Raw genomic sequence first — 17,063 nt, 5'->3', positions numbered from 1 at the left:
TAGAAAAATACCTCTTGATCCATGTTAAATTTATATTTTGATGAGCAAAAGGATATTGTATGTGCCTTTGGAAGCTCATAGAAATATTTTATCTACATAGGCAATGTAATTCAATACCTCCTTCACATTACATGAGGTCATCTGAATACATTATTGCAAAAGATCTCATAATGTTTGATATTTGCCCACTGAGTTTTAATTGTATAAAGGAGAAAATGCCATTAAATCTCAGAAGCAACATTTCTATATTGTTTATATGAAAGAATGTTTCTTGTTGCTTTTTTATAGATATCTGAAAGTTGCCAGTGAGATTATAACATCATTTTATTGTCTTAGAAATAGATTTAGCATGTGTTAAAAATGGATTCAGTATATATGATATACTTTAAGTTACATTTTTTAAAAGAATTAGATAACTCTAAAAGAGACCTACATAACCGTTAGGAATTTTCTAAAATGACAGAGAGCATGCTGTACAACTCTTAATTTTCTCCCAGAAGAATTTACTATTTTGTATCACCAACTGTATATTAACTATGGAAAGAATACTAAAAATGATAGGATATTAATTAAAAGGACAGGCTATATTTTTTAAATAGAGCATCAAATATTTCAGAAGTAGTTCAGGGCCTGTGAACTGCTATTTGAATTTAAATAAGCCACAGTCTTCCCAAATAAAGTAAAGGGGTTATTTTATTAAAAGGTGTGCCCAATAAATTTAGCTTTGGAAAAGAGCAGCATGCCCAGCATATTCCAACTAAGTTCAGTATGGCCTTCAGGCCCTGATTCCAGGTAGATGGCAAAGTCAGATGAGAGATGAGCTGAGTGGGCTGAGTGAGTCAGCCACCTTTCGGGGCCATCTCTGCTCACGGCTAGTCTCTCATCACAGTACACACAAGGCCTGTGGCACGCTGAGACTGGTCCTTCATGCAGGAGCCTCCTATCAGGCCTTCTGTCTCTGTTCACATCAATCACACAATTCCTCGTGGTCTGGGTTCTCGGCCCCACAGAATCTGGATACCCCCGTAAGCTGACCTGCTTCTCGCCCGTTCCCATTAGGCCCAGTAAGAACATAGCGCAACAAAATCCCTGATATTCTCAACCTCTTTTCTCAACATTCTTTCCTCCTGCCTTAATTCAGTACTTCTCAACTCTGGCTGCACTTTACAAGCATCTAGGCAAGTTTTTAAAATTCCCAATGACCAGGCCTCACCAACTCATCTCCAAATTTCTGGGCTCCGCAGGTTTAAAGTTCCCTCGTGATTCCACTGGGCAGCCTAGAGTGAGAACAGCTAGCCTAACTAGGTGCAACCAGGCTGTACCCCAGAGAGAACTCCCTTGGGGGACTATTTCTCTCGCATAGCTCTGGCACCGTCGGGTGTAGAGATGAGGAGACACCTTGTTTTTCCAAGGCCCCTTCAGGACCCCTCTCTTCCCCCGAAATCTGGCTTTCCAAATCTCTAGTAGTGTCACAAACGCACCACCTCTCACATGTCTGTTTCCTTGTCTTTGGTTTGCATTGTGCAGTGAAGCTCTGTATCCCTCAGCCGTCTAAAAAGAAAGGAATTTTGTTTGTCTCATTTCACTGGGCATCTCACCCATTTCATGAACCTCCTTGGTCTCTCTAAGCTTAAAGCTATAATAATAATAATATAATAATGCTTCTTCCACCGCGCTTTCACTGTCTTGTACTACTGAAGTGCTCATAACATCACCAGTGAGGAGCATCTGCTGTGACAAGGTGAAGGACTAGTGCTACAAATAGGAAAAGCCCCCCATTTCATCAAAGGTGGTGCTAATAGAAAACATAAAAGATAATACTTTATAACCCCAAATTATTTTCTTTATTAAAAATCACTTACACTAATGCCATGGCTCTGTCACAAGTGCTACAGAAATCTGGCATGAGATCCATGCTATTACAGGAAGTTGGCTGTGGAAGTACCAAAGAGTCCCTTGGTAGAGAACTGATTTATAAAACAAGCACAAACTCTGTAGATGGCATTTTACTCAATTTATAAGCACACAGTGAACTAATAAGTTTAATTCTCACTTTAACACTGCTCCATTTGAAACAGTTTGCTCTAATTACTTTTTGGTTTTTTATGTAATGAATCAATATTTTTTAAAGAATCACCTCTTCTGACCTGAGTCAAAAGATCACAGCCTGGTTGCTAGTCTTTCCACAGGAAAATATGGAATCTGAATCATTTGGTTTTTTTATATATTCATTTAGTTCTTCTTTAACTTACCTAAAATATCAAAACAAAAGATATGGTTTTTAAAATTCATTGTTTTTCCTAATGTTGGGGCCCCATTATAACTTAATCCAGATGTTCATATCACAGCAGTGCTTAGTTAAGGAGGAGCCAGTTAAAATCCATTCTCTGCTGAAAATCTATATCTCATCTTTCTCACTTGATAAAATTAAACACACTTTCATTGTATGTAAATACATACGCTTATGTACAAGCTCATTTATCTGACACACTTAGAACTTGAAAACATATCACTATTGACTGGCCATATAGTTTTTTAAATAGTATTCCTCTGTAAGGAACATTTTCTGTTTATTACAAGCTCATCTTTCCCATTTATCAAGATAAATAACATGAAACGTTTAAATCCAAAAATAATCCATACACTTGATTTTAATCTCTTCCAGATCTACTAATAATTGTAATGACTTTAATTGCCCCAGACTTCCTGGTTTCTCCGTAAGTCTCCTGGTGATGATACTGCAATCTAAGCCCCATTAAAGATGTCTCTGTAGACACAGACACAGGTATATTCAAAAGTTGGGGTGATGGTCCACTTACAGCAAGGAATATTTTTTAAATTAACAGAGCAAAAGAAAAATCAGAGTGTGGAAGTGCTCTGTAATCAAATTTGCTGTGAGGTGGTAGAAGTGACATCATGAGAGAATAAGCAAGAAGGAACAGAAAAGCAAGGAAGGAAATGGGACAATTTGAAACCTCAAGCTAATGTACTGTAAATTTTCATTTTCAACTTTTTCAGAGAAAACTATTAGTATAAGATAAAATTTAACTTTAATCGCATAAATGTAGAAATCACATGATAGGTGAGACTGATTTAGAACATTCTTAGCAACACCTTAAGGCTGTGTTCTAATAGTGTTTCCAAACCACTAAGCCCTCGGGATATTAGTAGGTATTTTATAAATAAAAACAACCTACAAAATTTCCAGGCTTAACAATACTGACCAGGTTTCCTCTTGTTTTTCTCTGTAGGTCAGCCTTTAGTGGGTTCATATGAGCTATGAATCTCTCTGAGAGAGTAAAGACCAGTGGCCCACAAATTTTTCCAACCCTCGGGACCTATTAATATCTCCCAGAGACTGTTTTATCACGAGAAGTTTGGGAAAGACTATAGTGTTGGTAAAATTCTCCTAGAGTCAATAATAGGAATTTTCCATGGCTCAGAGACTAAACATAACCACACATTTACTACCCAGGACTTCATATATGTGCCCCAGTTAAAGCAGACAAAAGGGAAAAATAAGAGGAGAAAAAGGGTCTAGCATCTTCTGCCTACATTTCCTACACACCTGTTCCTGTAGTCTGAAATCTCCATAGTTAAGCAGCTGAGATGGAGGTTTGGGCTGAGTGCTGGACTCAATGTTTACATTGTGCTAGGAAATCTGGTAGACAAAGAGGCAGATTCATTCATTAGCAGTGACTTGAGAATTCCCAGTCTCCAGGTCAGATCCTCAGTCACTTAGCCCCAAAGCAGGCAGGAAGCCCACCTCAAGCAGCTAAGATGAGGACCACCAATAGCAGCAGCACATTTCAGAGCAGGAAGTACCTACTGTTGTGTAACAGGGGTAAAAATAAGGAGGTTGGTTACAAAAGCCCTTTGGGACAGGTCTTCCACACATTTATCCAGGTGGCTTGCAAGCCAAGGCTTGAAACTAGCGGCTGGCAGATAAGCACCCCCAATGCCGGCTAATTTTGTTATGATCAAGGCCAAGTACCAGAAGCCTCAATTCATCTAGGTCTATCTAGGTCAGTAATGGCAAACCTTTCAGACAGCAGTGCCCAAATTGCAACCCAAAGCCCACTGATTTATTGCAAAGTGCCAACACTGCAATTAAACCTGAATACTGAGGTTTTCGTTTAGAAAAAAATAACTCATACATTGGCATCTTTTGTCTTAAAAACATATTACATGCATGCCACCACTGATCTAGGTCCTGTCACATGGTAAATGTCTCAGTTAGAAGTGCAGTGGATCTTTTCTACTGCTGCAGATACTGACACTTAAGACTCCAGTGATGGGGAGAGAAGCCTAAAGACTATAGTTGTGAAACTTGGTCCTACTATTTACTAGCTATGCCATTTTGGTGACCTGCTTAACCCCTATATGCTCCAATTGTCCTCTTTGTAAGAAATGGATAATATTAATACCTACTTCATCAAGTTTTGTGAAGATTAAATTATGCATGGAAAGGACTAAGCAGAATGCCCAGTGTACTGTAGATGTACAACTTATAATCTTGAAAGATCAGAAACTACAACCAAGGAAAGGCTCAGGGTAGAACTAAGGTTTGGCATAAACAGAAGGGACTCAATAATTACTTGTTAACAGGTCAGTATCTCTTAAGGCCAGTGCTGGATTCTGGAAAAGGAGTTCTCACTTGTATATATGCAAGTCAAGAAGAACAGAGCTGTTTAGTACCCTCCAAACCAAAGCAGGAAGCCGTACCTCATGGTATCTGCATCACATGGTTGAGTGGATGCCAAAGACCCTTGAATTGTCTGACAGAAGGACAAGCAAACACTAAAAGTGGCTTCAGTGACTCACCCCTGAGATGAACCACATGGAAAAGTATTGCTCTGAACCACTCAAAGTAATGATGCAGACATTGCAACTGTCTGTAGTTTCCCCCACATTTTCTGCCAAAGTTAGAAAGAGTCTTTAAAGACAGAAAATTTCTTCAGTAGCAATTAAGGAAAGGAAAGATCTGTAGCACTTTATACCACACATTTGCTGCTTCTCACTTTCAACAGCACGAAAATGTTGATGAATAAGGCCATAGTAGCACATGGAAATAAGACAAAATTAGTTTACAGGTGAAACAGATTTTGGCGACACACTCTCCCACTCCTGCTGTTTCAACTTATCATTTGGAGAACAAACACCACCCTAAAGAAAGCACCATGGGCCCAAACCACAGCACTATACCCATGTTGAGGACCATTTAGTGTATATGGAATGAACACAGCTCCTAAAATGCTAGTGAAAATATAGTCACTCAGACTGCATGTACTATATACAACAACCATGTCCCCCATCCCAACTGGACAGACACCTTTGCTGTTCCTCTCTGTATGAAAACCACATATAGCCAGGTGCAATGGCAAACACTTCTAATCCCAGCACTCTGAGAGGTTGGGGTAGAAGGAATGCAAGTTCCAGCCCAGCCTCGGTAACTTAGAAAGATTCTGTCTCAAAGTAAAAGGAGTTGGGGGTGAGGTGGCTGAGATTCAGCTCAGTGTGAACACCATGGATTCAATCCCCAGTACTGTCAAAAAGAAAAAGAACCGCCGCCTGCCTTGCAAGCACAAGGTCCTGAGTTAAATCCTCGGTACAAAAATAAAAATAAAAAATAAAAAAAGAAAAGGAAAAGAAGAAGAAAACCACATGGAGCAGTAGAACAGTAGTTCAGAATCAGCTAGTACATGTTTGTTTGGTACTTACTGATGAAGCTTTCTTCCATGAGGCTGAGAGACTGGCTGGATGAAAAGAAACTAAACCACGCTCTGCTTTCTTCATCCAGATATTATCTGAGAATCTGACAGACCAGATTTGTGGCGATCAACCCTTGCAAAGGAGTACAGTGGTGACACGGCTAGCCTACCAAACAGCAGACAGAAATCCAATCTGTCTCCTACCTGTGACGGGCAAGGTCTCGGAGGAAGTGCAGGTGGTGGAGGTAACAGTCCTGACTTAGTAGCTGAAAAGAAAAACACACAATGTTAAGGACTATCCCCCAGAAAAGGACACAAAACAAGAGTGAAACTCTGTACTCAAGTAGGAACAGCAATGGGGATTGCATTTAACATGTTTGAGTTTTCAACTCTTTCTGAAGGCTTCTTTTTTTAAAGCATATGTTCTTTCTAATCCCTGTTTCATGTTCATCCTACCTGAACATCAAATATTTACATAGGCTGCTGTGATTAAGACAAAGTAAAATAGTAAGAAAAGACATCTTTTGATCAAAAGAGTAGAACTCAGTATAAGAAAGGCAGTCAATTCCCCATTATTTTGACGTTAATTATTTAGTTTCAAATAATCTAAGTCAAAAGTCAGAGTCTTCTCTGCTTTCTCTCTTCTTGTTCCTGGCTCTCAGCATTACTGCGCATCAGCTCAGTGCACAGGCTGCTAAAAGGAAAGGAAGGTGCCCCAACGCAAAGGCAGCAGCTCTGGGGGCCTTTGTGTACTCCTACAAATGGGTCTGCCAGCATTAGAGGAGGCCAAAAGTGAGGGACTGAAAGGATCTATTTATTTCCAAGATCTCAATTTCTGTTTTCTCCCTGGTCATTATTGTTAGGGATAACTAACTCCTGTTTCTAAAACAGCGTGGCCACATTTGAAGGATCTTTTGAAGGAAAGTTGCATCTAACATTTTTTTAATTTTGTGAGATACAGAGAATATCTGAGTTAAGCCAAGAACATCTGAATTATAGTTTAACAATAAAAATAAACAGCTGGTATGGAAGTATAAATACAATCCATAATCACACACAAGAAATGGGATTACACCCTGCCAAGTTAAACCACATTCTTTATAAACTCTCTTAGAAAAACACCATGTCTTTTGTAGTCTATTCAAAAATCTGTAATATATGTGCTAATATTTGGACAATTTTCTGCGCCTTAAAAAATAAATAATAACAAGGTACCAAGAACAGGAAAGTTTTGGAAATCATTAATGGCCTGCCCTGGATTACACAAGCTGGAAGATGGAATTTAGTGCTTTCCACAAATGTAACTCCAAGTAATGCCACAGAGATGTTAACTCTGAGCCAGCACGTAGATATAACATAACCATATGGGCCTGGCCATGATTTTCTCAGTCTGTCTTTCATTAACATCTATGAAATACATCAGTGGGTCAAAACTCCATAAGTTCAACAGCCATCAATAACAAACTATGTAACAGAAGAGAATGCTGAAATGCTTCAGGAATTATTCATTGCTGGGCTCCTACTCTAGAGGTCCTTACAGATTGAGCCTTTAAGTTACCAGTTACTTTAAAAACAAAATAAAACACAAAAGCAAAATCTGAGCATGCTTCTAAGGGAAAGGCCAAACAACTGTACTCTTTAAAACAACCTTTTATTAACAAAAGACTATTCAAGAAAATGATGAGCCATGTAATTAAATGGACATCTGCCTCCAGCCAAGATGGAGCAGTATAGATGCAATTTACTCACCCATTTAAAACAAACAAAAATGAATAGAAAAACATATTAAAACAACAGTTTTCAAGATACCAGAACAAAACATATACAAAACGGTTTCAGAACACCAGAAAAATCAGGGAACAAAGACAGTAGAGAGATGAACTAAAGGTGAACTCTGTGACTATCTCTGCTTGCTACCTGGAGAATTGCTAGAAGACTTACAAGACCTACATCTAGATTTGGGTCTGATCATAACCTTTTTTAACTATTATTTAATTTTTAAAAGAAAAATGCTCAATTTTTGAAAAAAAATGTGTGGGCCTATTTATGAATGTACTTCTGGATAAAACTATGTCAACTACAAACACTATTTATTGGGTTCATTAGAAACTGCCCCAAATATGAAGAAAAAGTGAGGTGAAAGACTGAGACCATCCAAAATGGAATCCTGCCTCAGTTTCTTACAACTAAGCAAGTAGTGTCACAGGTTTGCGCCCGTTGTTCATTCTAAATCTTTTATGAGTTGGTACTGCTTATTTTCTTCATTAAACTCTAAGTGGATGGGAGAGTCAAAAATACATCATAAATTTCTTCTTTTAGTGCCTTTACCATGTTTTTTCTGGTCCCATTTACCTATCTAGAACATCTACTATAAAGTTGAATTCAAATGGTGATAATGGAAACGTTCGTCTTCTCTTGATCTCAAAAGGAAACATTTACTAGTTCACCATAAACTATGATATTTACTTTGGTTTATTGTAGGTATCCTCTAACAGACTGTGAAATTTCCCATTTATTCTTATTTTGAGATTTTTTTTTCAGGATAATTTGGTGCTGAATTTTAATGAAACCTACAACTCTATCCACTGAGATGATGGTATGATTTTTTTTCTTGTAATTAGTTAATATAGTAAATTACATTTTGCGTTTTATAACATTAAAGCATCCTTGCAGACCTGTGATAGTCACAACTTGGCAAAAATTTGAATCTGCTGGATTTAGTTAACTTGTATTTTGTTTATGATTCTTACAACTATATATCTATATATCTATATAGATATAGATATATAGATATATATAGATATTGAGCAATACTGACAATCATGGTTTTCCTTTCTCAAATGGCCTTCACTTTTGCTTCTCTCAGCTAGAAAGTATTCCTCTTATTTCTATTTTGGAATAGGTTGTACAAGATTGGAAATTTTAGCTGGGCATGGTGGCAGACACCTGTAATCCCAGCACTCAAGAGGCTGAGGCAGGAGGATCATTGCAAGTTCAAGGCCAGCCTGAGCTACACAGTGAGTTCAAGTCCAGCCTGAGATATATAGCAAGACCCTGTCTCAAAAAAAAAACCCACAAAAGAGATTTGAAAATTTTCTCAAATATCAGGTAAAAACTTGCCACCTGACCTGGAATTTTCTTTAAATAAGATTTGTTGGTAATAATTCAATTTCTTTGTAATAAAACTATTCAGATTAATTCTTAAGTCAACTCTGATAAATGACATTTTTCCGGGTACTTGTTCATTTTGTCTAAATGCTCAAATTTACTGGTATGACAGTTTTCCTATCCACTTATGATCATCTTACTGTCTGCATGCGTATTCATCTTTTTCCAGTACTTGGGGTGTTTGTATCATCATAGCTTTCCTACATTAATCTCACTTGGCATGTGTCAGTTGTACTGCTCTTTTCAAAAACTCAACTTTTTCACTTCTTTAAGCTTCCATATTATATGCTCCCTTTGTCTCATCAATCTCTTTCCATCTATGTTCTTGAGCTTGTCTTGTCATTCGTTTCCTACCTTGAGTTGGTTGCTTACTCATTTGTTTCTAGCTAGCTTGCTTCCTTCCTTCCTTCCTTCTTTCCTTCCTTCCTTCCTTCCTTCCTTTCTTTATTTTTTCATCCTGGAGTTTGAACCCATAGCCTTCACAATGAGCTACATCCCTGCTCCATCTGCCATTTTGAGAGGCTGTCACTACTTTGCTAAGTTGCCCATGCTGGGCTCAAACTTACTATCTTCCTGCCTCAGCGCTGGATTACAGGTGTGTGCCACCATGCCCAGCTTCTAGCTTTTCCTTTTTTTTTACTTTTATTAGCACATATTTGCATACATAATGATTACATACACTACAGGAACTTGGTACATATACACAATACATTTCCATTTTTTTCCTTACCCCTCTTTTATTTTTCCAGCATCAGATTCATTTATTCATTTTATAAAACCTTATAAAGTTAATTATCATATATACAGATTGAAAACCAGGCTAATGGGCCAACATATGAAACATGTAAGACAAAGGTACACTTTTAGATATTGTCCACACTCGATTACAATACCTTTTTTTCTCTATTTTTTCCTATTATTTGTCTTTTATTTCATACTTTATACATATGAGGTTTTTCATATGAGAAACCATGCAATATTTCAACTTTTGTGTCTGAATTACTTAACATTGCAGTCTTAAGGTGCATCCATTTTCCCACAAAAGATTGAAGTATGTCTTCTTTATGGCAAAGTAGTACTCTAATCTGTATAAATATCACATTTTAAAAAATATTTTCTTTTCTAATGTAAGCATTTAGGATGACAAATTTTTTTCTACATACCTGTTCATTAAAATTTCATAAATTTTTATATGTGGCACTATAACTTATTGCTTTAAAACTGCCTAATTTCCATTATAATTTCTTTTATGATTTACCTTTGGTCCTAAGTGCATCCTTTCACAATTTTCCAAATTAAGGGCCTTCTGATAGCAAACATAGTTAGTGACAGCACTATTTTTGCTGAGAACACTGAAGACAGCATTTCGCTGTCTTTTGCTTCTATTATTGCTGTCAGTCAAATCATTATTCTTAGTAACTTCTCCTGTTTGCTTTGAAGAGCTTCTCTTTGGTTTTGGTAGCATGAAATATCAAACGTCACCCTGTGTCTTCACATACACTGCCTCATCTTCTGGTTCTTCACTAGCACTTCTGAACCATGGGATACCCCCGTCAACTTTGATCAATTCTCAGTACTTTTTAAAAATATTTTGTTTCTACCATTTTCTCTTGTCACTTCTTCAGGAGCTCTTTGTCTAACTGTGCTATGTTCTGCACAGTTCTCTAACACTGATTGCCCTGTTAATCCAGTCTTTGAGTTTCAATTACAAAATTTTTCTTTTCTACAGTTCTACTTGGTCTTTTTCCAGATTTTTTTTTTTCATTTTTACTTAAAAAGTAAAGAAATGCATCAGATGTGGTGGCACACACCTATAATTCCAGCACTCAGGAGGCTGAGGTAGGAGGGTTGCTGTGAGTTCGAGGCCAATCTGGGCTACATAGTGAGTTCAAGGCCACCCTGAGCTACATAGCAAGACCCTGTCTCAAAAAAAATGAATAATGGATCCTATTTACTATCCCTCAGGAGAAGGGCAGACCCTGAAGGGTCTGGGTCCAGATATGCTTCATACCATTTGGGGGGTTCTGGAGTCCTGCTCCAATAGGCTCTCTCCCTATAGTGGTCATGCCTTACTCCTGTTTTCCTGATAACTCCAAATATAGTAAGCAATCAAAAATCAGAAGAGCTACAGGATTACATTCCATCCCCATATTTTAAAAAAGACTGATCAAAGAAATTTAGTAGCAGTGAGATCCTAAGATTGCCTCCATATTCTATAGAGTTTGGGCATGTTTCCCACTCTAGTAAAAGACTAGATGTATTTTTTTCTAGGCATAGGTGAATCCATGGAGGGCCCACCAAAAACAGAAGGATTCAGTAAATGTATGTAGTCTGGATACTGAGACTTTGCCAGCCCTCTTCCCTTCTCCCTTCAGAAAATTCCATCCAAAGACTGGAAGAATATATTCAAGGGAATCAGAGCAGTCAAGAAGAGAGATCTAAAGACACTGCCACCAAGGGATCTCCAAAAAGATGGCTCAGCCAGACCATTCTACCGTGAAGCCCACATTTGGCAAGTCTCATCCTTTTGTTCATAGACTCTAATCAGCTTTTCTCACCCATTCCTAAATGTAAGCATTATCATCAGACATGACGGAAATACTCTGAACTAAGGTATATATCAATAAAAATGGGGTGCCAGGCATGATGGCACACGCCTGTAATCTGAGCATGTGGGAGGCTAAGGCAAGAGGATTGCCTGAGTTCAAGGCCAACCTGGGCTACATAGTGAGTTCACGGCCAACCTGGACTACCTAGGGAGACCCTGTCTCAAAAACTAAAATAAAAATGGGGAGGGCAAAGAAACTTAGACTAGACCTATACTAGAAGAAAACTTTAAAATATATATTATGATCAAAGCTCTAGGGGTACAGTTAGCATGCAGTACTTACATAAAATGAATTATTATCAGAATAATTTATTTTATTCCAGAAATATTAAAACACTCAACTAGACACTAATTGAGGTTCTTTACAAATGTCACTGGAGAAAAAGATCTAGCCTTATGAAGCTTGTTCTCCAGAGAAAACAGACAATGGGTTGAGCATTAGAGATGAAATTTTAAATAGAGTTCTCAGGGAAAAATCTCAACAACAGATGCTACTTGAAAAGTTGAGATAATAGAATGTTATTGAAAAAAAGAATACTCAAAATAAAAAAGAACTTAGCAATTAAAAATATGATAATGCAAAAAAAAAACTAAATAGAAAACTTCAAAGACAATCTGAGGAAATTTTCCAGAAAGTAGGGTAACATCCAAGTAAAGGTTTCACAAAGAGAGACAGAAAATGGCAAAACAAAATCAATTCAATGATTCAATAAAACTTCAAAGAAAAAGAAGGATTTGACCTTTTGAGTTAAAAGGACTCACTGAGTACCCAGGACAAAGGAAGAAAACAGATAAATGACAAGGTACATTATCAAGAAAATACCGGAGTTAGATCTCACAAATTTTCAACAGAGAATGGGAGAGCAGGGCAGACCACATGTAAAGAATCAGAAGCCCAAACAGTTTTAGACACTAGAATTCAGTAGATCGATGACATCAAAAATTCTGAAGAAAACTTATTTTTAACTCATGATTATATACCCAAACTGGCAGCCTGCATGATATTTTTAGATATTTTCATGATCTCAAATTAAGCTCCATTCATACACCCTTTCTAAAGAATCTACTAAAGGTTGTGTTCCACCAAAACAAAAGAACAAACCATAAAACAGTAAGACACAGGATGTAAGATAAAAGAATTTCAACATGGTTAAAAGAGGAAGGGAATCCTTGGATGACAATGTAGGGAGATTTCATGATGAAAATATGTACAAGACAATAGATTTCGATTTCTTTGAAAAGGTAAAAGTGATAGAATAGTTGATGTGTCAGAATTCCATAAAAAGAACTCTAGAAAACTGAGAGGTGTCAATGTGTGAATCAGGGGTATATACATTGAAAAACATTAAATTGATTATTCACTCCAAGATAAACAAGAACCTGTACAACTAATAAAGATAATTCACTTACATGAACATAATAATATATACTCTAAATATTAATGTAACCAAAGTCACAATATAACTGTATTGGTGGAGTGGGAAAGTAAAGGAGGGAAGATAGATGATGACAAAAACTGAAATGTCAATAAATTATACAGATATGTTTGTTTAGAAATATGAAGGAAATACCAAAATGATCAACATTAAAAATCTCGCCAAAAAGCAAGAAAAATTATGCAGCATAGTATATTCTCTGAAGACTTAGCCTTGAAGGAACTTCTCAGATTTTGGTTTGTCCTCTAGGTTCAGCATGGAGCTCTGGGCCTCCCCCTCCACCATGTTTGGGTATGAGTAATAGTTACTCTTCCAGATTCTTCCCTCGTTTTTTGAAGACACTACCACTGACAGTCAAGAGAAGGTGTTATAGCCAGATGTGGTGGTGCATGCATTGTAATCCCAGCACTCAGGAGGCTGAGGCAGGAAGATCACTGAGAGTTTGAGACCATACTGAGCTACATGGTGAGTTTTATGGCAGTCTCAACTACATAGTGAGACCCTATCTCAAAAAAAAAAAAAGAGAGAGAGAGACAGAGACAAGGTGTTATGGTTTAGATCTAAAATGTTCCCCAAAGCCTCGTGTGCTCATAGGTAAGGCTTTTGGAAGGTGACTGCATTATGGGGACTTATAGCAGACTTGCTGTTAGGTGGTGGGATCTAGTCACTTGGGGTGTGCCCTGGAAGGGATTTATCTCTTTCTTCCCCTCCCCTCTCCTTTCCCTTCCCCTCCCTCTCTCCTTCCCTCCCTCTCCCCACCTTCCCACCACCATGGCACAAACTGTTTCTCTTCTGCCATGTTGCTCTGTCTTGGAGTCATGTGACTATGGACTAAAACCTCTACAAACTGAGCCAAAATAAACTCTTCCTCCTTTAAATAGTGGGTGTCAGGTACTGTGTCTCAGAGGTGAGAAAGTAACCAAGACAGAGGGAAAATTAAGAGTACTCATTCTATTTGACTCTAGGACTGAGATCTCAATGAGAAAGCTCAGTAAGTGTCCACTCAGGCACAAAGCTTCTACAGAAAGCTGAAGAAACTGAAACTATCCCCAAAGCCTCAAATTTTCCCTCAGCCACTACTCTTTTTAAAAAATGACATGTATCTTTCCTTGTTTGGTGCTGCTGAAAACCCTCAACCATGTAGTTATGAACCTCTGCTCACTTCCTTTAATGGTAGATATTAATCTAGCCTCATCCTCCCAAGTGTATGTCTAATTCATCATTTTGTCTCCCATAGCACCTAAACATACTGCCATCTGTTGGAACTGAATTTAGTGAAAAATCTTACACTATTTTCAGTCCATTCTTGACTTCAAATTGGATTCAAATATTTTCTCCAGCATGTTCTAATCTATTAAAAGAAAAGTACACCTTCACAAAAAGTGAAATTGAAAAAATATTGTAGCTGAATAATTTAGGGTAACAATGTACCTGTTAATAGTAACAGCTGCTTTTCCAGAAGGGAGACGAATGTTTTTTTTCTACCATAAAGTTACCATATTCATAAAGCAAATACTGATTTATAATTGAATCTTATAATTAATAAAGTAGGACAGTAGATGCCAGCAAGTACTTTTGTCCTTTATAAGTACAAAACTTTGTAAAAAAATTTTTTAAGTTCAGGGAAAAAATAATACCCACATCCCAAAAACTAAACTAAAAAGTTCAGAGAAAAAAACTGCCATTTAATCCTAAATTGAGAAGACATGGTAATAATTCCCAGTATTTAAAATAATTTCTTAATTTTATTGAAAGACATGCACTGATCCACTGGATCTCAGCTTCTTGGTATCTTCATCCAAACTGCTAACCTCTAATGTTTTTTTTTATTCTCTTACTTCATTATGCTTAGAAATTTCCAGGTAAAGTATTATTCATAGATAACACTATTTACTAATTTCCCTCAGATTTTTACAAAGGCCCAAATCAATGATTAAATGAAAATATGTTCCAACTTACTGAGTGGATATAAAGCAGCAGATGTAGCCATTGAAAGCTTCGAGAACAAAAAGTCAACTCTTCAGGGGAGTGAAACTTGGAATAACTTCAGCTATGGGAAAAGGCTTCCCTTCCCCCTACCTAGGAATATTTTATGGAGAATATAAAAGCATTCAAATGCCAAAGGGGAAAAAACACTCAAAGAATGGAAAATGTTGGAAGGAGCCTGCCAGTGAGACCCATACTTTTTAAAGTTTCAATCAAGTAGAGAATTAGCCATATGCAAAGCTTCAAGAATTTCATCAATAGGGATCATTCTTCTTCTTGGCAACTTCATCAAATAGCAGTTTCTTTGTAATAGAAGTTGTTTAATCTTTCACTCCTTTCTAATCACAAAAGTATGTATGACCATATACCTACCCTCTCGTCACCCACCAGTCATTCCCAGTGATGCCTATATATGTCATATATACCTATGCATTCCAATACGTGCCTATACGCCCTGATCATTCCATCTAAATGCAAGTCTACTATGTTCTCCATTGAGCAGAACAATTTTTTCATTAGTTAAAAGAAATGAACTTACACATGTTCAAAGAGGATATTTATGACTGAATTTGGAAAAGTAATGAGACTAAATTCAATTCTTTTACTCCACAGATGAGAATATCAAAGCCTAGAGAAATAAAATGACATCACCAAGGTCACGAGACTACTACGGAGCAGTGAGCAGTAATGGATTTTGAGCCTATGGGACAAGCACTGGTAAAGAGGAAAACCATGCAATAATATGAGGGATTAAAAGCTAGACAGAGAGGATTTTATATGTAAAGAATAAGCATGTCAGAAAGCCTCAAAGTAAGAAAGTATTGCAAACTCAAGGAACTGAAGGGATGCTCCTAGACATGCCATCAACCACAAACTCAAGTAAATAATATGCTATGCATTCTACCTAAAAATATGCCACTGTGGCAAATACTTAGGCTCTGAGTCATATGATCACCCCTTCAGAAACCATGATTTCCCCACTTTAAAAAAATATGCAGTGTAGTATTAGCATAAGAATAGACATGTAGTCTGCAGAATAGAATGGAGACTCCAAAACTAAATTCTTATATTTACAGTCAAGTGACTCAAAAAGGTTCCAAGGCAGTTCAACAGGAAATGCACAGCACTGACAAATGGTGCTAGGAAAACCAGATAGCTACATATAACAAGATGATCTTAAACCCTTACCTCACACCTTAGGCAAAATTAAACCAAAATGGATTAAAAATCCGAACTAAAACTTTAAGTCCTTTAAAAGAAAATAGAGAAAATCCTCAAGACCATGGGTTAAGATTTCTTAGATATTACACCAAAAGCATGCTCCAAAAAGGGAAAGACTAATAAATAGCACTTCATCAAAATTCAAAACGTCTAGGCTGGGCATGGTGGTGCATACCTGTAATCCCATCATTTAGGAGGCTGAGGCAGGGGAATTGCTGAGAGTTCGAGGCCAGGCTGGTCTACATAGGGAGTTCAAGGCCAGCCTGAACTACACAGTGAGACCCTAAGTCAAAAAAAAAAAAACAAAACAAAAACTTCTGTACTTCAAAACACACCATTTAAAAAAATGACAAGTCATAGCCTGAAAAAATATTTGCAAACCACATGTCTGATAAAGGATTCATATGTACAAAGGACTCCAAAATGCACAACTCAACATTAAAACAAACACCCATTTCTGAGAAATGGGCAAATAAGTAATGATCTACCCCAAGAAAATGTGAGTCATTAAGAAGCACATGAAAAGTTTAACATCATTACTTATCAAGGAAAAGCAAATGAAAACCACAACAAGATACCACTTCACACTCACTCGGATATAATGTAATAAAAAAGATAATAGTACGTGTTAGGATGTAAAGAAACAGTAATTCTCATACAATACTGGTGGGAATGGAAAATAGTACAAATACTTTAGAAAATGGACAAAATGACAAAGTAGTAAGCAATAACAACTCAGCCTCTTCAAGATTCGGAATCCAGATACTAGAAAATACAACTTAGGGCCGGGTGCGGTGGCACACGCCTGTAATCCCAGCACTCAGGAGGCTGAGACAGGAGGATCGCTATGAGTTCGAGACCAGCCTGGGGGACATAGTGAGTTACAGGTCAGTCTCAACTATATAGTGAGACCGTGTCTCAACACCCAAAACA

General features: G+C 37.3%; 1 protein-coding gene across 7 annotated transcripts in view; it reads right to left on the bottom strand.

Moving 5' to 3' along the window:
• Reps2 (RALBP1 associated Eps domain containing 2) overlaps window positions 1-17,063 on the bottom strand; it is a 222,388-nt gene that overhangs the window by 51,402 nt on the left and 153,923 nt on the right. For all 7 annotated transcript variants that reach the window (XM_033760202.1, XM_033760203.1, XM_033760204.1 and 4 more), the window contains one exon: window positions 5,916-5,977. In XM_033760202.1, coding sequence (XP_033616093.1) covers window positions 5,916-5,977 — 62 coding nt within the window. The remainder of the gene's footprint in view (window positions 1-5,915; window positions 5,978-17,063) is intronic.

This window comes from Fukomys damarensis, unplaced genomic scaffold (genome assembly GCF_012274545.1).
Source record: "Fukomys damarensis isolate Sample0158 unplaced genomic scaffold, DMR_v1.0_HiC HiC_scaffold_39, whole genome shotgun sequence".
In the NCBI taxonomy this organism is placed as follows: domain Eukaryota; kingdom Metazoa; phylum Chordata; class Mammalia; order Rodentia; family Bathyergidae; genus Fukomys; species Fukomys damarensis.
Note: the sequence above shows the minus strand (reverse complement) of the source record. Positions and strands in the feature narration are given on the sequence as shown.